Source organism: Acanthochromis polyacanthus, chromosome 19 (assembly GCF_021347895.1).
Source record: "Acanthochromis polyacanthus isolate Apoly-LR-REF ecotype Palm Island chromosome 19, KAUST_Apoly_ChrSc, whole genome shotgun sequence".
Lineage (NCBI taxonomy): Eukaryota > Metazoa > Chordata > Actinopteri > Pomacentridae > Acanthochromis > Acanthochromis polyacanthus.
In genome coordinates, this window is record NC_067131.1 from 4,112,412 (window position 1) to 4,134,023 (window position 21,612).

General features: G+C 40.9%; 1 protein-coding gene across 1 annotated transcript in view; it reads right to left on the bottom strand.

Moving 5' to 3' along the window:
• Positions 1-721: 721 nt before the first annotated feature.
• tbkbp1 (TBK1 binding protein 1) overlaps positions 722-21,612 on the bottom strand; it is a 115,301-nt gene continuing 94,410 nt past the window's right edge. The window contains exons 8-10 of the mRNA XM_022194570.2: positions 17,001-17,116; positions 12,672-13,459; positions 722-6,543 (exon numbers count right to left, since the gene is read on the bottom strand). Coding sequence (XP_022050262.2) covers positions 6,415-6,543; positions 12,672-13,459; positions 17,001-17,116 — 1,033 coding nt within the window. The 3' untranslated portion in view covers positions 722-6,414. The remainder of the gene's footprint in view (positions 6,544-12,671; positions 13,460-17,000; positions 17,117-21,612) is intronic.

Genomic DNA, 21,612 nt, shown 5'->3' on the forward strand with positions numbered 1-21,612 from the left:
ACACAAACACGTGTCCGTCACAGCTTCTCTGTGAGCGAGCTGAGGTGTTTGTGCATCTTTCTGAGAGCTGAACTTGTAGTCAAAACTCATTTAAATTTCTGCTGTCAGTGTTAGAACACTTAGGAAACAGTGAGTGATGTTTGTTAATGGCACAGAAACGCCACATCATTCTAAAACTGAGATGTATGAATAAATCTTAGGCTTAAATTCCACAACAGATGATGTTACATGCAAAATATTTGTCTAAAATATGTTGTTTTCGTGGGCAAATGTGCAAATTTAAAGTAAAAAACTGTAAATTAATGTAAACGATATTCTTAGTTGTAAAATAAACTTAATTTCAAGTAAACTAATGCCAAGACTTGAATTACTCTCATGCATCTACATGTTTTTCTGCAGGAAAAACCCAACTTTGCTGCAGCAGACAGACTGAACACACTGAATTTTCTCATTTAAACATGTTTTAAAGCAAAAAGCAATTATTTTACGGTAATTAAGTCACTTTAATCAGCATTGATGCTCCTGAAAGTGCATTAAAGGCACAAGAAATGACTCCTTTCCAAGCCTAAAGCCCAATTTGTGCTTTGTAAAGTTGACAATTTCTATTCTCATGTGCTTCCCGAGCACTAAAGTTAACACTTGTTCAAGAAAAGGGGATGTGAAATGCAGCGCAGAGAGGAAATTACATCTTAATGTGAGCATAAAGAAGTCAGACGGCAGATTTTCAGTGCAAGTTCCAGTTTATTAGAATATTTACAGACAGACGGAGAAGGAAAAAAAGAAGAGTGACTCTTTATATAACTCTGTGGTCGTTTTCGTTTCTTAGCTTTTCACACAACGTCCCCAAAATGCCAGCAGTGTTGTCCCAGCGCACACTGCTTTAAAAACACAGACATTACTTCTCATTAGTGTTGTGGAGAGTTCATTAGTGCTGAGGTCTCCGTGTGCGCTTTAAGGTTACCCAGGAAAAAAAAACAACCTGACTCATGTAGTTACTTACAGGAGAGTGGAGCTATACAGGAATGAAAAGTGTGTGTTTGTTAAAGTATTCTTTGTTGGAGCTAGCCGTTTGTATCCTGAGTAAATCTGAGGGAAACCTTTTGACGGACGAGTTTAGTTTTTAATCTAATGCTGGCAGATCTGATCTTTTCTTTTTGTCTCCTGAGTGAACCAAGGAGTCAGTTTGCTGTTCAGACACGAGAAAAGTGAGGAAAAACTGGCGCGATGAGTTCCGATTTTGAGGTTCAGTTGGTGGACACAGAAAAGACTAGGAAATAAAACCTAAAAGTAGCGATTCTGACGCGTTTATGCTTGACCTCAGCGCAGCTCGTGTATGTGCGCACGTGTTGCCGTGTGAATATCTGTGTGCCGTGAGCTCGAACAGGGTGTGATCGCTCTGCATCGCTGCTGCCGGCCAGCAGATTGTGGTTGTGAACATGCCAGAGCCATCAACCACAACGCAGCATCTTCTGACAAGAACACAAAGCAAAGAACAAACAACCCTCCAACCGTGTCCCCTGTTCTTCAAAATACAGGAAATAATTTGTTGTCTTTGGTAAAGAGCCGACTTCGGTCCTCGAATTGGAAGAAAAAAAGTACGTGTGATCAGTGAAATCTTCAACTGCTGCACTTAAATGTCTCCTCTACTGGGGAAAAGTTCAGTTTCCAAAATGCACCTCTGGTTGTTTTGAATTTTCTGATGCTGACTGAAGTGTCTGATGCAATGTTGCATCATCGCCAGAGCTTCTGCACATTTAGGTTGTTGTGCTGCTGCAGCTGCTGCACCGTCAGTCAAATCAGAAAAAAAAAGCATCTAAAAAGTGTCTACAAAGACTGAAACCTTCAGACAAACATTCATTTTTATCTGCAGGCTGCCACTGGAGTTGGATATTAGTTGCCTAGACGACGTACCACTACGTAGTGAGTAAAAGAGGATAGGTGTCGGGTAGTACTTGTGTATAACTTGCATATAATTCATATTTAGTGTGGTGTTGGCTAGGATTATATATACTGATTTACAGACACTCCAATTTGAAGTTGTTGGATATTAGAGTACACGTTGCATGAGCCTGACACACTTGCAAAATATCTGTCTGTACACAGCTTAAAATATTTGTACACATAGTGATATAGGAACATACTGTACATACAGTATAGAATACTTGGGAGTCATGAAAGCCCTCTTCGATTTAATGCTCAAGTACAACCTTGAAGTTTTGTACTTTAAACCTCAGAATGCAGCTTTTTAAAAAGGACAATTCTGGTTTATTTCAGTTTGGTTCTGTCAGTTACAATAAATTAGTAATCACCGAGCTAAATGATTAAGCATCCGAGTGCAGCGACATCCCTAAAAAACAAGAAACTCATTAGAATTAATGCGATAATAATAAGAAATTCTGCTACATATGCTTGTTGTTTTTCTCTGATTTCTTCGAACTTCGTCTTTTTCTTGTGAAATTCTGAATAGTTTGCAGGGTTTCCCCCAGGAAGCTGGTTAACGGAGGTGGTGAGTACTGCTTTCCTCAACCCTTCCACCACCTCTGAAGACGAAAGAAATGAAAACTCTGTAAAGAATTCACAGTTCAGCCACAGGAAGGGCCAAACCTTCTGTTTTAAAATGAACTCGGTGATGCAAACCGCACAAAAACACAGGATGCTCTCATAGGTGGAAATCCAAACAATGTTTTTTTAACATTCAATTGAAATTGGGAAAATATTTTTTTACAACTGATTGATGTCGTTTAGGTTTAGGGGGATAAAGCCCCCAAAAATGCAAAATGGAAGATATTATTGTATTTTATGAAGCAGCTCTGTGTAATTAATCAATGAAACCAAAATAAGGCTCAAATATTAGCTTGATAACGTCATACTATCTGGTAAACAAATCACTGAAATGTCTCCTAATGCTCAAATTACAAAAAAAAGCCCCCAAAATATACATTTAAAACATCTCATGCATGTTTAATAGAGAACTGCATTTATGACATTTGAGTGCACTGTCCATAATAATGTGCTTTGGATGCCATATTTGCTTGCTTTTGCAGCTATAGACACCACTTGGGTTCATCCTGCCACATCTGCATGTGCACATGAATTACTATTAGTATTATTACTTCGTCCAGCAAAGCTAACCCGCCGGCAGTCATATTATCTGTGCCCTGGTAGCTAAGCAACATTAGCATATTGTAAGAATTATCGGAGACACAGCTGAGGTTTCTTCAGTCTAGTCTGGAAAAAGTACTGATTTGTTTGCTGCATTTTGGCCTCACTGAATTCCTTCGTCTGGTTTGTGTGAGGGAAAGTGTTCCAGAACTTCTAGGAATAAATAACAGAGCAGGAAATGTAATGTGCAAGGATGAAATGCATCCGGTTTACTCCGTCTCAGGTCATCAGGGACATCCTGTTTGACTCGTCTCTGATTTGATTGAATTATTAAATCATAAACTTTATTTAAACATTTTGAAATTGTAGATTGATATATCATATACCTACCAATTGCCTGTGGGCTCACTTTCAGAACATTTTTCTTTTTAATTTTGAATTGTTCACTGTTATTTCTCATCATGTCATTGAGTCAGACTCTGCAAGATTAGTAGAACAAACACTCTCAATGGTCTCAGGAGGGTTTTTGGAAGAAAAAGTTTGACATCGTAAGCTAAAATTTCACAAATCAACATACTGATGATATAAAAATTTAAGACAACTCAGAAATAGTCAAGTAAAGCTCATGATACGAGGTGGAATGACCCCTAATCACAAAAGAATCTGTTCATATTAAAAGCATCAATCATCTACTTTAAAAAACAAAAACATTTTCATTACGTGTCCGTACACATTTAGCTCTCTTTCTTGGCACAACTGTGAAATGTGCTTATTTACATGGTAGTCTGGGTCACAAACACATGGCGTCCATATCTGGTACCTACACCAACAGTTGAGCTTTCAGAAAAAAAAACTTGACTTTTCAGTTGTCAACCAATTGCGAGGTCGGCGGTTCGATTCCCAGCCCTTCCATGTGCCAAAGTGCACAGGAAAATGGCAATAAAACAACTCTGAAATAACTGCCACAATATAAACTGCTCCACAACAGATCAGTGGCTCATTGATGGAGCAAAAACACCTTCTATAATACTTCAACCTACTATTCCATTAGCAACGAGCTAAGCTAATGAGCTAACATGCTTGCTATTAAACCGGAGAGCTTTATTTTGCCTCATCATTGCTTTTTAAGTTGAATTTATTTGCGTAAATTGGTGAAAACAATGCCAGAGCAGCAAAGTAGAGCATCTAGAAGCAGCTTTACTGTCTGTCTTGTTAACAGTTTCTGGTGGTGCTGCTGTTTTCTCAGATTTCTTCATCTAACTCGGTGACTAAAGTGATATCAGAACCAATAAAACTAGTGTGCAGACCTCCTAAAATAAGGTCCAAGTGGCAACAAACCAGAATCATCCTTTAATCTGACATTCCTTGACCACCATTGGAAAATAATCTTTTCTCTACACCTTCGTACAAAAGTCAAAGCCTCCAGAGCTTGTAGTGATTCGGCGAGTCGCTCTAGAGAGCTTCACCTAAAACGCTGCTGCAATCAGAGTCCTTCATCATCATGCTGCCATGAACCGCTGCCCACCGTGAGCTCCAATCTGCTGCATTTCGTCTCTTCAGGAACCACTTTGAATGCATGGCTGGCTGTGCAGGGACGTCCCCAACACTAGAAACTGCACATGTAACTGAACGCCTCAGATTAGCTGACATCAGTGTAACATTAGTTTCTTTTTCCTGGTTTTTTTCTTTTATTTACTCCAAAAAATTCCCGCAAGCAGATCTCCGAGTTAAGATCGGCTTGCGCTAAAAATTAAAACCCATGTATCAAAAAAAGAACAGTATCGTCTTTGCTTGAACCCTGCAGAGATAACGTTTGCTGACTGGAGTTATCAGATCTCCGAGATAGAAAGTACAGTACACCAAAAAAACAAACAAAAAAGAAGCAGCCTGCCGGGTCTTGATCTCATGCAGCCAGCTGTTGGTGTTGTCTCGTTTTTTAAATTTTTTTCCTTTTGTTGGGCGGTCTGGGCAGTCGTGACATCAAACTGTGATGAAGGTCAGATCTTTAAGGAAGACCGAGGAGGATCCCAGGTGATAATTTGAAAAGTCTCTGCACAGAAAAACAGACCATTGGTTGGGATTTTTGAGCCTGGTCTCCTCTACATGTAGCGGTGTGTGAGCACATGGTTGAAAGGACACCAGCATGTGGTGCTTTAACATCTGCAAAAATATATCTTCATGTATTTTTTTGTTTGCCTTACAGATAGACAATATAAATACTAAAATTACACATGGAAAATATATATGGGGACTGAAAACGGATACATTTTCTAGGCTATGCTAACTTAAAGTGCTAAGATACAGTTTTTTCTTTTTAAATTTTGAACAGGCCGCAAGCATAAAGGTATATTCTGACTAAAATTTCCCCTCCGTTGGAAGAGAATCATCACCGCTGCCCCGCCCTGCAGGGCATCATCATCATCATCAAAACCGATCCAAGCATACTTTCAGATTTCAGTTTATTTGTCAGCAGGTGAAAATGTGAGACTGGAATGTGTTGTTCTCTCGAACCGCCGCGGAGACGTACTTCCTCATTTTAGAGAAGTGAAAGTAAACCGGCATCAAAAAAAAAACCCTGATCGACAATCACGCAGAATTCCTTCAGCGTGTCATTCTCTCCTTCCTTCAGCACAAACAACGAAAAAAAAACTGAATAAAGTGTCCGCTTATGACTAGTCGTCTTCCCACGTGCTTTTATGTGACTGTCAGATCATTTCAATAAAAACCGGCTTCTGTCCTTGGCGCTTACTGCACAGAGTCCTCTGCTAGAATATACTGCGAGTGTGTTTGTGTGTGTGTGAGAAAGATAGAAAAATATCCAAGCAGGAGTACTTAAAGCTAAGTGGTGAAAAGTAGTCGCCTTTCCTGATCGTTTAACTTCCTGGCATGCAGAGCCCCGCCGCCCCTCGACCCCTCGAACCTGCCGTCCAGCGCGCCTCTCATAACTCATCTTACTTTGCTAAATCAAAGTGTACTGCACTGTGAAGCGAGAAGAAGGGGAAAAAAAGAAAATACGATACCTGAAACTGTCTGAAACCACACAACAAGACTCATAACAAAACAGCAGCAGAGCCAATGATTATACAGGCAGGGTCTGTGTTGGGGCGGGGGGGGGGGGGGGGGGCTTTCAGTCTGCATGATGTGGACTCACAAATCCAAGACGGACCCGTGTTGGAGGAAAAACGCCGCCGCTGTTGCATCCCTGCCTATAGATTACCACCCGCGTTTTACTTTTGTTGTTGTTGTTGTTGGGTCGGATCTCTTACATAATCTATACGAGGAGAGATGTGTGCGGGCCGGTTGCCATGGCGATCATATCTTGCTGTTCTCCAGGTGGGAGTCGATGTGCTTGATGAGGGCATCGTCAGGGTAACCGACGGGGAATATCAGCTGGCAGAGAGGGCAGCTCCTCATGTCGCTCTCCTCGGTCTCCATCCAGAGCTGCAAGAGGGGGGAAAAAAAAAAAAAAAAAGACAACATGCACAGGTGCACGCGCATAATTAGCCACCAGAATGCATCACATGCGCTCCTCCACTTACTCACCACACCGGGTAGTATTAGTCAGCCGTGTGGGAGGCAACGAAATTACATCACGACGTGGTGAGGGATCGATTCAGACTTACACAACAGGGCCAAGGAAGAGACAAACTTGTAGTAAATCCAGGTGGAGAGTCATCTGATTCATTGTGTAATAGAGAAATAAAGACTAATGGCAGAAGAATCCTGAGTAAATGTGATTATTTAATTTTTTTCTGAGCATAAATGAGATGACGAGTGTCAGTTTCATGTCTGTGCAGTAGCAGAGGGATGTACTATGGAGCAAGTTTGACAAACCCAGGCTTTCTCTGTGTTAGCTGGCTCAACAAAACCTAAAACCAGAGCTTTTTTGTGAACTATCTCCAGTTAGGACGAACCTTAAAACTGGTTTGATACTGTTTGTGGAAGGAAAACGAGGAGATATAAGTGAAACTTGTAGTAAATCCAGGTCATCTGATTTAGTGTGTAATAGAAAAATAAAGATTAATGATAGAAGAATCCTGAATAAATGTGATTGTTTTCTTTCTGAGAGTAAAGTGAGAAAATCGGTGTCAGTTTCATGTCTGTGCTTTAGCGGAGGATTGTACTACCGAGTGAGTTTGACAAATCCAGGTTTTCTTTGTATTAATTCGCTCAACAAAACCTAAAATTGGAGTTTTTTTTTTCTTTTTAGAACACTCTCCAGTTAGGATGAATCTGAAAATTGATTTAATACTGTTTGTGGAAGGAAATCAAGACCTTTGAAAGACTAAGATATTAAAACTTTCTTTCACAACTATTGATCAAGATCATCTGTTTAGGTTAGTTTGTCAGGTTAAGTTAGGATCCTAAAACACCAATTTGATTTAAATGATAATTTCACTGCATTGGCTTTGTTGACAGGTAGTATTTTACAGTCTTAGTTTAAAATGAGTACATGAAACAACTGAACTGTGATTTAGTGGTAATAAAATACACCATAGAAGGTCAATTATGAAAGTTTAACCAGCTGAGGCAGCACATGTATCATTATATGAATCCATAACATCCCTGTGGATTCTACAGAGGGTTAAAGTACAAAGTAGTCAGGCTTTCTTTGCGTTAGCTGGCTCAACAAAACCTAAAACCCTAATCGGAGAAGAGCATCACAATCATGGCGAGCAACTTTCTTTGTTGACTCAGGTTTTTTTTTTTATTATTCAGACTGCCATAAAAAAGGGGCATTAAACACATCATGTGACTCTAAATGGACCATTGGTGTGCCAACGACTTCATTCAGAAGCAACGGTTGTTATAATGGAAAGCTAAGAAGAAAAAAGACATTTATTTAAAAGCTGTTTACTTGTGCTACTGCAAATGATGCACGAGAAGAATGCTGGTAGAGAACTTTTAATATTGTTAGTTAATGAGCTAACTATCTCCCCTAAACTGATAGTTTCATGCTGTCTGAATTTTTTTTTCTTTTATTTATTTGATCCATGGGACATTGCACAAATAAACATTAACCCTGAAGGGAGAGATGCATTATGCCTGGTTATAGCACGAATGCTGATTTCCACCTGCAGTCCCAGAGCAGGCAAAGACATACATCAACATACATGAGCATAACAAATAAACATTTCCCAACATTAAACACACAGAAACTCATAAAATTAATGGAAATGAATGGACTTGACTGGCACTTTTATGGCACTTTAACATGCTGCAATGCCTCTGACTTAATCTGAACTTTCTATCTGAACACTTTAACATCCTCTGCTGGCCATAGCACTTTAATATACAGTGCTACTAATTGAAATTTCTATATTACTACTGTGCTCATGTTCCTGCTACTCTATTGCATCTTTCTATGTTATTATTTTTAACAATCTCGATTTATTCTATTTTTATTGCTTTGTTTTAACCTGCTCTACTCTGTGCAGCTGCTTATTTCTATAACAGCAAACTTTAGTCATTTTAACATGATATTAAAAAGATGTATTTATATCCGTTGCATAACAAAGGATATGTGCCAATCACTTTAGATTTAGCAAAAAGTGAATGTTATTGACTGAATATTCTCTGTGGAACAAAACCATTCGCCTGATCAATTTTCTCACCTGTCTTCTATTAGCTGCAGTACCCGCAGCATTAAACGGACTCATTAGCAAAAAAAGAACCAACCATGAAGATAAGTTGATGACACTTTACCTGTTATTACCTGACATATTACTAACGTATAAGTCAGTAGGTTTGCAGATGCAACACATTCCCTCAGCTAAGAATCTGTATTACTCAAGAGAGAATTGCCAGATAAAAGGTAGACGCTTCATAGAGCCGATGTAAATCTTAAACTTCTAACAGATCCTCCTCCAGAGAAGGTTTGTGACCCTGAAAGATCTGGATTTCGGCTAAACAAACCTCCCTAAGCACATCTTGTTTCATAGTACAGCCCTCTGAAGTCAGGTATGTTTCGTATAAGTGGCTTAAATTTCTGGTCAGAATGATCCATAAGCATTTTTTGTTCTTTATTGTTACACACAATGATTTTTTTCTGGTCTGAGACTTTTATCTTTTTAAGTCAGTGCACCCTTTTTCTGCACTAAATTTACCCACAGCATGACTCGACTGCTAACAGCTCACCCGTAGATTCTAGCGTGCTACGCTAACGGCAGCTAATATAGCCTCAGGCCTTTAGCCTCGAGCTCAGATGAGGAGCAGCTCCACAGCTTCAGGTTATTCTCTTTTCAAGACTTGGAAGTGTTTGAACTCTACCAATGATGACTCAGGTGATTGCATTAGAGGCAATTTATTACATTTCCTCCCTCATAAACTGTAGCCGTGTTGTGCAAGACCAATAATCAGATTTTAGGTTTTCCTGTAAAATCCCTTGTGAGTTGCTGATTAAACCCCTAAAAGTTCATCCCTGTACATCAAAGTTACTTACTTACAGGTTTAAGACTCCCTTTCTGTCTAAAAATGGCTTCTAATTAAGTCTGACCTTTTATTCATCCCCACTCGCTGCAGCTTGAGCACACCAACTCACCGACAACTCTGCTGAAACACTGTAAACGACTCTGCATAATGGCAAGTTGTAATGTTCGAGTAATTCAACCACACGTTAAAACTGAAACCTGACAATGATAGAGAAGGTCAAGAGAAAACTGGTTCTTTAGGTTGAAATCTGGATTTTTGAGACGGTCATCTATACACTGCTTATTTCGCTCATGGTCTGTCTTCTAGTAAACACTATAATGACATAAAGGGGAACTTCGTTTTTTTTTCTTCAACCTGGGGTCTGTTTCCATGTCATTTCATAAATGTGAGTGATGGAGAAATTAATTTTCGACATAGCTCCAGTATTTAGCAGGCAGGCAGCTTAGCAGCTCAGCTAGCAGCTCAGCTAGCAAAAAGTATAGGGCAACTTGGCCCCCCCCCCCGCCCCCGTGTCAAAGTCCGCCCTAACGTGCTTTTTTCCCCACACTGACCGGCTCGGATAGTCTCAACGACTGTCCACAAAACCTCCACATTACTTGGTGATCGCTATTTGTTGTGGTCTGTATCCAAATCTCGGGACGCCAGAAAGCAAATCTCGTTCCGAAATCGTGCGATAGCTCGCGCCAAAACACGAGCTATCGAGAAACAGCTGTTTCCCCCACCGGTGTTTTGGCGCGAACTATCGAACTAGGTTTTCATCAGAGGGAGTCTTTGTGGTCATTGTGGTTAATGGAAACAAGCATACTTGGTAGGAAATCAGAAAAGAACGTACGTCTTATGTTTCAGTGTCTGTTTCGTTGACCCGTCCATCCTCCCAAACCTCCTCTCACTGAGGACTTTGTGGCTTTACAACATCATCACACAATTTTTACCTCTGCTGCTAATGGACATGTGTAATCCTTAATGAATTTTAAAGACTACTTCTGATAAAAATCAAGCTTTTTTTCATTTTCTTAACAGAAGACATGTCATGAATAAAATAATCACCTTTACATTGCAGTGTACTAATTGTAGCCTCTAAAACATGGATTCAGGTTTCCAGGGTTGATACGTAAGAACTCTAAAGAACCAATCCTGCCAACTTGCAAGGTCAGGCTTTCTGTATCTTTGTCTGTTACTTTATGGGACGTATAAACCTTGATTACACTTCTTATTTGTCCTATAACACTTACTACCAGCTGACTGGCAAAATGTTTTAAAATTTATGTTACCGTTTTCTCTTATGCACCAAGACAGCAAGTCAAAATTCCTTTTACATGAAAACTTGCTTGACAACATAAACTTTCTGATTCTTACTTTTACCATCATCTAGAGTAGCTTTACAGTGTTTGAGGAGCATTGTAGGTGACCTGGTGTGCTCTAGCTGCACAAAGTGGTCGAAGGATGGGTGGAGATTGTCAAAGATTTTATGTGTAGAGTTGCATCTAAACCATAATAAGCTATGAGGGGACTATTTTAAGGTTTAAAAACATGTAAATAGGTCATTTTTAGGTGTATAATCAGTGACTGCAAATGGGCTTTAACGTGTCAGTAAACTGATAGCTTTGCTTAGTTTGAAGCCTGAACGTAGCTAGTTTGATTCCAGCTACCAACACCTAAAGCAGCTTTATTTAGACAGTGTATTTGTTTTGTTGAACAGAAATGTTAACTAGGAGTTTGCTAGACTGCTGAAGTTGCTTTTTGATGAATATTAAATACACTAACTACACATCAAGGCAGGTTTTAGTGTCTGCGAGGGAAGAATTGTATCAAATGTGGATGGTAGCAGGAGAATATTGCATGGTCACTGTAAAACCACTAATTTTTTATCTGTTTTCATGTACGGGTTGAAGAAAATGTCTTACAAGATGTTAATCAGTTCAGTTTACAGTTATTATACGGTTGTTATTTGAACATTGGGCAAAGCGAGACGAGCTGTTTCCCCATTTTTGCAAAGTTTGGCTAAACTTGCGTTGACTTTACTTCTGTAGTTAAAATGCACAGTCATAAGATGGATATCAAACTTCTCATCTCCCATAAAGACCTCAAATAAGTGTATTTCTCAATATGTTGAACGTTTCTTTTAAAGGAACTTAGGCCGAAATCTTATGATGACTTTGACCTTAGGTGTGAAAAGAATGCTTTGGGTAAAAACAAGTTCTTTCTGGTAAACAAGCCCAACATCTCAAAAGTAGCTGAAGCTGTAACAAAAGAAATACTGGCTGTGTCTGAGATCACTCACTACTCAACATAGTGCGCTATTTATGGTTTTTACCTTTTGGTAGTACAGTCCGAATGTCAAGTTACGAATGTTGCACCCTATATAGTGCACTCAAAATATCCCACAATGCACTATGAAAAGTATTGTACAGTCGATGGCTACTAACCAAACAATATTTGTCATCATGTATTGCACGAAGGAAAAGGAGAGCACGAAAAATTATTATTAAAATGGAAGTATTGTTGATGGAAGATTATGTTGTTGAACTTGATTTTACCTGTTTCTTATCCATGTAATAAACTGTGAATCTGATGTGTTTGCACGATGCTGCAACAGCACAAATCACAGCTAGCGAGCGACGCAATAGTAGCTCGAGTAGTGTCAGAAATATTGCTTTGCTGAGGTACCCACTGCATGGTTCCCTACATAGTTCCCTACATAGTGCACAATATAGTTCATTATGTGGTTATCGGCATAGTTCCCTACATAGTTGACTGCTTTGTTCACTACATAGTTTCCTGCATAGTTCACTACTTAATTCACTACATAGGTCACTATTTGGTTCACGACATAGCTCCCAACATAGTTCCTGACATACTTCATTACATAGCTTCCTACATAGTTCACCTCTTAGTTCACTACATAGTTCACTCTATGGCTTCCTACATAGTTCCCTACATAATTTCCTACATAGTCCCCTGTATAGTTTTCTACGTAGTTCCCTATATAGTTAACTAAATAGTGGTCCCCAGATTGTGAGTATGGAGTGAGTGGATGATTTTGGATGCAGCTACTGTTTGCCTTTTGAAAACATTTTACTGCTGTCATTTAATTCTTTAAGAGGAACTCGGGTGTAGTTAAAGGCTTTATAACTCACGTTGATGGAAGGCCAGGACTGAGCGTGCTCCGCTGACATGTACCCCGGCTGTGGGTGGCAGCTGAGAGTATTCGGCCTCTGAGGGATGGGAAAGGCTGAGCAGGACGCTGGACCCCTCATGATGTTGCTGGGCACCGCTGCAGAGAGCACTCCCAGCGTTCTGGGAGGGCTGATGGGATGAGGACACGCCCACTCCTCCTCATCCTCGGAGGACTGCGGGGGCTGGGGGGCCGGCGTGGAAGGAGGAGGCGGCTCGAAATGAAGGTGTGCCACCTCCGACAGAGGAAACGGCATCTCCCTGGAGTGGCGCATGGAGCTGTCCCCGAGGCCCCCGTCGCTTCCTGCACCGCCTTGATGTGGAGACGGGGACGCTCTGTGCTGCAGTCCACAGTGAGGAGGGCCCACCAGCTGGGGCTGTTGCTTTGAATAGCCATCTACGTAGGGCCGAGGCTTGGGCAGGGTGGAGACGGGATCCAGGGAGAAGCGAGGCGGACACTGGTAGGCCGAGGGGTCGGCGACCTCGGAGTAGCTGCGCCGGCCCTGGAAGCTGGCCCTCAGGTGCTGGGTGGGCGGCCGGCAGGAGTAGGAGGCCGGTCCGTCGTTGACATCCAGCAGGGGCGAGCGGCGGTGCATGTCTGGGGAGAGGCGCTGCAGCACCGGGGAGCGTCGCTGTGGGATCGGGGAGTGGTGTGGAGGTGGAGGGACCGGAGAGTGGCGCTGGGAGATGGGCGAGTGGCGCTGAGATACCGGAGAGTGACGCTGGTGGTGGATGGGAGAGTGACGCTGGACTGCGGAAACACACAGGAAAAACAAACCAACATTTTTCATCATAACATTTCTCAAAACACTGACCAGTAAGCATTTCAGTTTCAGATTTTTGGAGAAAATACCTCCACTGATAAACGGCGGCCCGTTTTCTAAAGTTCTTATTTACCAATTTATTTAAAGTGGAGCTATTTTCAGATTCCTATTGTGTTCGGCAGTTTTTTTATTTTATCACCTCTTCTGTCTATGACTGAATATGATTTTTATATTTTTTTTAGTTTATTTTATTTCATGTCATATATAAGTGTGTGAAAATTGTGTACCATTGTGGTGCACTGCAGACTGTAAGACAGATTGCCCCTATACCTGCAGCATCACACTTTGTCTTGTATTTGTTAGTGCAATATTATGCATTATTTACAGAAAATACACACACACTGTGGCTCTTTCTATCACTATCTTTGGTTTGTCTGAATGAAACTGTGATAAACATGAATATACACATGAATGTGTCACTTTTATAGACTGAAGCCTGAAATGTTGGTTAAAGGGACTCAGAACGGGCCAGATTCATGACTTTTATCCCATTCAACACCTTTCAGATGACCATATGTGTCAACTAACATCAGTCATCCACTTCCCTAATGCTATTCAATGCAAAAACCTGCAGCCAGGACCCAAAATCCAGTGGAATAAAGATCGTTTTAGTCTTCGTGCATGTCATTTGTTCAAGTGTCCACACACATTTGGCCATCTAGCATATAACGGGATACACGATTTGAATTTGTGTGGCAACATTTCAAACACAATGAGCAGAAAATGTCACTGATTCACCACTTTTGTTATGCTCAAATACGACATTCTCATCAGAGATCAGTGCTGCTCCCACTGGCACGTCATTTGTTCTCTTGTTGTTTGGCATAAAGGCAGCTAATATGCATTCTATCCGAGGGCATTTCTGGCAGTTTTTTGTCCTAATAAAACGAACCCGTCTTTAGATGTTTGCGACGATATTCGGTTAATAGAAATGCAAATTCTGTTCCTCTATGTTTTCATGAAAAGATTTATCTGCACAAGTACAGTTGTAGTGTTTCCTGTAATTGCAAGATATGCTGATGAGTCAGTCAGTCACCACTTCAGCTCCACTTCCCATTACAAAGAAGAAACATCTTTTTTTTTTTTCTTTTTTGGCTGGTTGACTGAGGTGTTAAAAGGGAGGGGGTGTTTGTGCTCTTAAGCGCTCTCCGAATGAGGAGGAAACAGTCAAACGGGACTATTCATTTCACAGCACAACACCCAGGAGAGTTTATTTCAATGGCTCTGCGCAAATTCCCACTTCCCAGAATATTTCAACGATTCACAAAAAGTATTTGTTTATGGTTAAAGATAGCTGAGAGGCAATCATATCATGCAGCTAATTAAGCAGAAGTGCCATTCAAGTCGCATTTTCTATATTAATGCGACTTCAGGGAAAAGTCGCATACGCTTTTGGGGGGGTTTTCTGTTGTCTTCCCCTAATTTAAAAGAAATAAAACAAACAAAAAAAAGCGCACCTACCATCTGAGATTTGTGACATTATTTTTGAGTTTGTCTTGAAAATAGTCCACCTTCTGGTTTGTGGTACAGACGTGTGTGTGTGTGTGTGAGCACATTTTGCGCAGGAAGAGAAAGGTGTTGCTACTGTTTAGCACGTCTAAGTTTTACTCTACAACATGTCTGCTAGTTGCTATCTTTACTTTTTAAAGTGAGAAAACGGTAGCGGCAAATCACAACCAGCCGTTCGTTTTTTTAAAAATCTGAATCGCACAGGCGAAAGTGTTTCAGACGTAATGCATCAGCCGTGTTTTATTTGTGAGATGTGATTTAACAAAAACAAAAAAAAGATTACAATTATGTTAAATTTATAGTGGATTGTGTGTAAATTTATTGTGCACCAAAGTTGTGACTTATAGCAAATATCTCAATCCTGGAAAGTACATTTGCTCAAATACAGCAGTTAAAAAAAGTGCAACTTCCTCACATACATCCTTATGTATTTCACTTTTTATGTTCCTTTTCAGTACTTCTAATTCACTTCATTGCATTTTTTTCTCCAATATTTATACATGATGTCTATATTTACTTGGTACAAGTTGCTTCATCTATATATATATATATATATATATATATATATATATATCAGGGTTTTTCCTGTTTCAGAATGGGCCTCGGATGATGCAGCCCTGCGTGGCAATGAGCACGATCAGTCTAAATACAGTAAAGACAGTGACAAATCTAAGCATTGTCCTGTTGTTTTCGAGCATTTTCTACACCAAAATGTCTCTTTTACTTGAATAAATGGCATTTTAATTAACAAAACTAGTTTAAATTATATATTTTTTTAAATGTTATTCTCAGTTCTTGTCATTCTTTGTTAATTTTTCTTTTCTGAGAGTTAAAATCTCTTTAGGTGGAGCATAAAACCTCTACAGGGGATGTGACAAAAATACTTTTAATGCAGGAAAAACCTCAAATATGAGATTAAACTACAAAAAGACTGAAGCTGTGCCTGTTCCACCAACAACTCTAAAAGTGTATTTAAGCCTTTAATTCAATGATAACATGTTTAATGTCCACAGGGCCATTTCTCTGAATCGATGATCTTTTAGTGCATTTGTGTGATTTTAGTGACATTATGAATGCAGGACTTTTTGCTTATTATTTTTCAAAATGCGCAATTTTTACACAAGTAAAGGAACTAAGCATTTCCTCAGCCTCTAAAGGACTCAGATGATCTTGATGTGGGTTTTTGTGCATTATTCTTGTGCACACACGCCACTGTATTTCTTTTTTTTGTTCGTATTTTTCATTTTTACTCCGCCAAGGAATGCGACGAGGATATGTGACGATCGGCGGGCGTTTGTCCATCTGTTAGTCTGTCTGTCTGCAACATTACTCAAAAACACGGACTCACGGATTTGACCGAATTTTTCAGGGAAGGTCAGAAATGGCACAAGGATGTCTTTAAAATAACTTCTTAAAGCCCACTTTTATAGACTCACCTTCAACTAAATTTCTCTTTTATCGCTTTTAAAATTTTCACTGCTTGTTGTCCCTCTTCCTAACCTCCTAATCTTCATCTATTTCTGTCTTTTTTCTCTTCAACTACTCTCTTAACCCCCTTGTGTGATGTCGTCTTTTTAACCAGCTTTGAACTAGCTATCCATTCTGTACATTTTTGACATTTTTTATTTTCTACCTGTCAAAACACTTTGTGAATGTTCTTAAAGGTGCTATGCAAATAAAATAATTCTTTTGTGTGTGGGTACATCTATATCAAATGGACACATTCTGTGTTGCCGTGATTTCTGATCATCAATAACTAATAAATCAATGCTTTATTTCTGACGACACCACATGGGGGAATGAGCAGCCTTGGAGGAGGACTGTTTTTCTTGTTTTACAGTGTAGGACTCTGAGAAACATTTCAGTTTCTCTGCATGGACTGCACATGTGGAAGTATTGACAACACAGCTCGCTTTGACTTTCTGAGCATTGTTTCCGTGGCTGCTGTAGCTTGCTAACCTGGACTGGCCTGCTCCTGCGTGGCTTTCCTCAGGATCTCCGTCTGCTTGGAGCTCAGCGCTTGGAGGCGTCCCAGCTCCTCCGTTAACTCGGTGTAGGCCAGAGCCAGATTCACCCTGGATGAAGACAGAGAGGCAGTTATGTAATTATCATAACCACTGTTATTGGAGATCACTACAACGCTGGCAGAGTGTGAACGTATTACAGCGACACGATTGTACAAACGCTGTAATCTCTGACTAATCTCTGTCAAAATGCACACCGCTCACCCTCCGTTACGTATGAAAGTGCAGCTTCACAAACACGTCTTCGTCTCGTCTTTAAGCTGAACGAGTTCAGCCGCGCCGACACAAAATCAGGGCAGCTAATTGAGAGGCTTTATGGGCTTATATTTTTAGATTGCATGTCACGGCGCATAATTGAAGTGCATAAAATCACACCATTTCATGCAAGATGTGTCATGACTCTCTCAGGGGCCGCACTGACAGAGCAACTCTATTTCCAGAACCGTAAACAATGACGGCTGGCTCGCAGGCTTCTGTGTCTTTTAACCATGGCAACGGGCTGACTTTGTCTCAGCTCATTAGCTTAAAAAACGCATCTGAATCCTGCAGTATAAATCCGTGTGAGACGAGCATGATGCAAGTGGATATAAGCATTAATCTCTTCACACTTTGTGCATCTGTGAACATCGATCTGATGCCTGAGATGTGATGACTTCAGGAGTTAGTCAGTGCCTGTGAGAGCAGCCCTCAAATCTGATAACAGACTGCTTATCTCGCATGTCTTATCAATTTTTATAAACTCCTCAGTCTTGATCTGAAATTGAGTCATTGCAGCACCGGCGGCTGTAGATTTGAATAATAGTTCAAGAAAGTCTACCTGGAAATCTGCTGAGATGACCTATTAACCCCTGAGTCATTTCTCATGCACTGCAAAGCAAGAAAGCAACATTATTATTATTATTATTAGTCTTATAAAAGAAGTAATAGCTTTAAAATGCAACACATGCATGCATCACTTCTCCCCTAAGGTTTCAAGAAAAAAACCTCTCGAGCACCTGTCACTAAAGATAAACGGAGAGATTCTGGGAAGCAGAAAACGCTTTCTGTGCCCGACTGCTCGATTGTTGCCCGTCTCACATCTGATAAAGCAGCTCTGATACCCAATTTAACCCAGCCGTTGATGAGAATTTGACTCGGCTCGTTCCTCCATACAGATCGTGACAGATAAAAAATAAAAGTGCAAACAACACGTCTGCATATCCTGGGGATTGAACTTCCACTGCTGCTCTAAGAGAGAAAAAAGAGATAAACACTTATGTATCCTGCCTACACAGCAAATAAAACCCAGCGTCAAATTAAAAATATGTTCCCCGGCACACCCGCGCTCAAACTTAATTGAGTCTTCCCACTTGGTGTTGAAACACGGCGTGTTTTTGCACTAATCTCAGCACATTCTTCTTATTTTCCCCCCTGTCCATTTGACTGATAGGTGCAAAGATGCAAAAACAACACGGTGCTGCTTCCTCGCATGGTTTTAACTGCAAAATGGTTATTTCAGAGAAGCTCCTAATTTCAAATAAACTGAGAATAAGTCATAGCTTCCACTGGTTAGCTGCTATTTGCTCGTGGCCCACCTAGTTTTCCAGCCTCCTGCTATGACTCACATGCAGACCGGGGGCAGTAAACCCCACCTCAGCCCCTTCTCTCACTGCTTTGTGGTGGAAGCTGCTACAAACATGATTCAAGGCCGCCGGTGCTCGAAATGCACAAACTATACGCGGCTTTGGATAAAAAGCTGCACACTAATGCATGCAGCGGTAGGAAAATAACAATCATTTACTTACTGGCATGGTGGGTGGAGCATGCAGAGCAGCTATAACTGCTCTATAACACTGATATCAGCAAAGCGGCCGTAAAATTCACCCGATTGTTTCCCCTCGCTGCTCTCAGGTGGCTCTTTTCTTTCTAACTGCAGACGTGCACACAGTTTACTCGACAGTTTTAGATTGACGGCCCTCTTCCTTTTCACACGTCTTTCTCTATTTTGCTGCAGTGCTTTGACAGTCTTCGCGGCAGGCCCGGGTCAGAGTGCAACACCTCTCTGCCACACCTGCACCTTCCCTTTTTCGCCTAAAAACACTGACCACATTTAAGCTGCAAGCCATTTTGCACCGCTTTTCTTTTGTTTCCTCTTTCTTTCTCTTCAGGCTCGAGTATGTGTGTGAACATACTGTACAAATGTACACTACAGTGCGTAGGTGGGGTGTGAATGCCGGAGAGCAGCATTGATGAAGGCTTTGTGCGAGAGTGAATCGATCAGGTACCGGAGTACAGTATGTGAGCTGTATATGTGTGTGTGGGAGATGAGTGTGGGCTGAAATCTGACCTCTGATCTGATGAGACGCTTTTAAAGAAAGAGAGCTGTCACCACTGCCTGCCTCTGGGATCTGACCTTCTCTTTGTTAGCTAACACTCAGCACAGTAATAAATGGCTTTCAGGGCTGCTCACATTATAGACGCGGCCTTCTGGGGAGGGTCTGGGGGTGACTAACACCTGGACCCACTGCTTGCTGTGTGAAGTGGCGGTTATGTTCTAATCTGCCGCTGCGTGGTGGGAAATAAAGATGGTCGTTGTTTAGAAGAAATGGAATATTTTGGACCCTGAGAAGGAGGCAGGTGTCGAACAGCCAGCGGGTTTGCGGTGGGGGGCTTTTCACACTCTGCAGTCCAAACTCCATCACACGTTCACCTCTGCATTTGTGCAGCACAGAAAGGTGTCAAACTGTTCCTCACGCCAAGCTGCAGTAACGCCGAGCATCTCCTCGAGTAAAGTCGGGTTCAAGGCAGATAGATAGACGGATGCCAGGAGGATGAGTCTGAGCTCCTGGAGTACTTCTGTGGCGTGTTTTTAATTGAGAAAAAGAGCTTGAAGAGTAGCATGTCAATAAATGCCTGGCGTTTTGTGGCTGATCACATGCTGTTTAATGATCATCTTTTCTGGATATCACCACCTTCTGTGCTTACATAACGCACAATCATACAAAACCTACCTGAAATGATGTGGATGATAGTATTTTTAAACGGCAGGTTGTAGTAGCAGAAGTTTATTGTGCTCTCATTATAAGTTTTAAACAGGACAGTGTAAAATTTTGAAGTTTGGACCCCTTTACTTCTCTCAAACTCAAGCGACCCCCAGACAACAAAGCGAAATAAATTGAGTAAAATGAACTCTTTTAAGACATGTTATTCACTCAACTTACATGGAATATACAATCACATTTTGTGCTGGAATGGATGATTTGACTGAAAGGGCGTTTTACTTTTTAACTGTCAATTAAAATGTAAAATCGGTCGACACTAAAGCGAATTTGAGGCAGAATTTGTTGTAATTTCTAACAAGAGCTGTTGTGATTTATTGGAAACAGCTCTCAGTTTCTGAAAGCTGAACAGACATTAGTCAGTCTCTCTCTGTGTGTAGAAATGTCTGGGCTCATGGCGGGGGATCTGCTCGCGTCTACAGCTGCGTGGCTTGTGGTCGGCGAGGGCAACCCGTTCACGTATATTCAGCTATGAGTGAGGCAAACGAAAGTCCACAAATGCAATTATAAGTCACTGTGGATTTGCCTTTTTGAAAACAAGATAAGTAATAATGAAAAAAAAAAACCCTCAAAACGGCACAGAAACAAGAACATTCTGTAAATAACAGAAGATTAAATTGACTTATTTGAGCTGTTGGAAGATGGATTTTGAGTTTTTCTTGCTTTTTTTCACTCATTTGCAATGCGAGCGAAGTGGAGAAGCTTCAGAAACATCACAGACACACTAACAAACCGACTCCTCTGTGTTTTATTCTCCCCTTTACATGCAAAATCCTCTATATCAATCTGTGCAATTTACACTAAATGGGCCCAATTACAAGAAAAAGCACCAGGAAACAGAGTAGAACTTTTCAGTGGGAGTTTGTGATATTGTTGAGTAAAACCAAAAGGTGACCAAGGTCTGGAAAAAACAGTGGGCTTCCACCACACGCTCAGTCGAAACTAAAAACGCTCAACCTCTCTCCTCTTCGCTGCTTCGCCGTTTACTTTCAGTTTTCTCCCCATTGAAACACTTCTGGGGTTTCACAGCCGTGGGCGTCTCTTGCCCGACCTGCTGCGGTTTGATCTTTTTATATTACCTGTGCCGCCTTGTAAACATGCAACGCTGGGGGCAAATATGACGAGAAAATAAGATGCTTAAGTTTCCTTGTAAACACAATGGAAACGCAGCAGTTTGGATGCTCTGATAGTCAGTGTAGGAGAGGAGAAAGAAAGGCAAGAATCCACACACGCTACCAGCCAAAAGTCTGGGGTCACCCAGACAATTTCATGTTTTCCATTAAAACTCCCACTTTTATCCATGTGCTAGCATAACTGCACAAGGGTTTTCTAATCATCAATGAGCCTTTCAGCACCATTAGCTAACACAATGTAGCATTAGAACACAGGAGTGATGGTTGCTGGAAATGTTCCTCTGTACCCCTATGGAGATATTCCATTAAAAATCAGCTGTTTCCAGCTAGAACAGTCATTTAGCACATTAACAAGACTGGATTTCTGATTCATTTA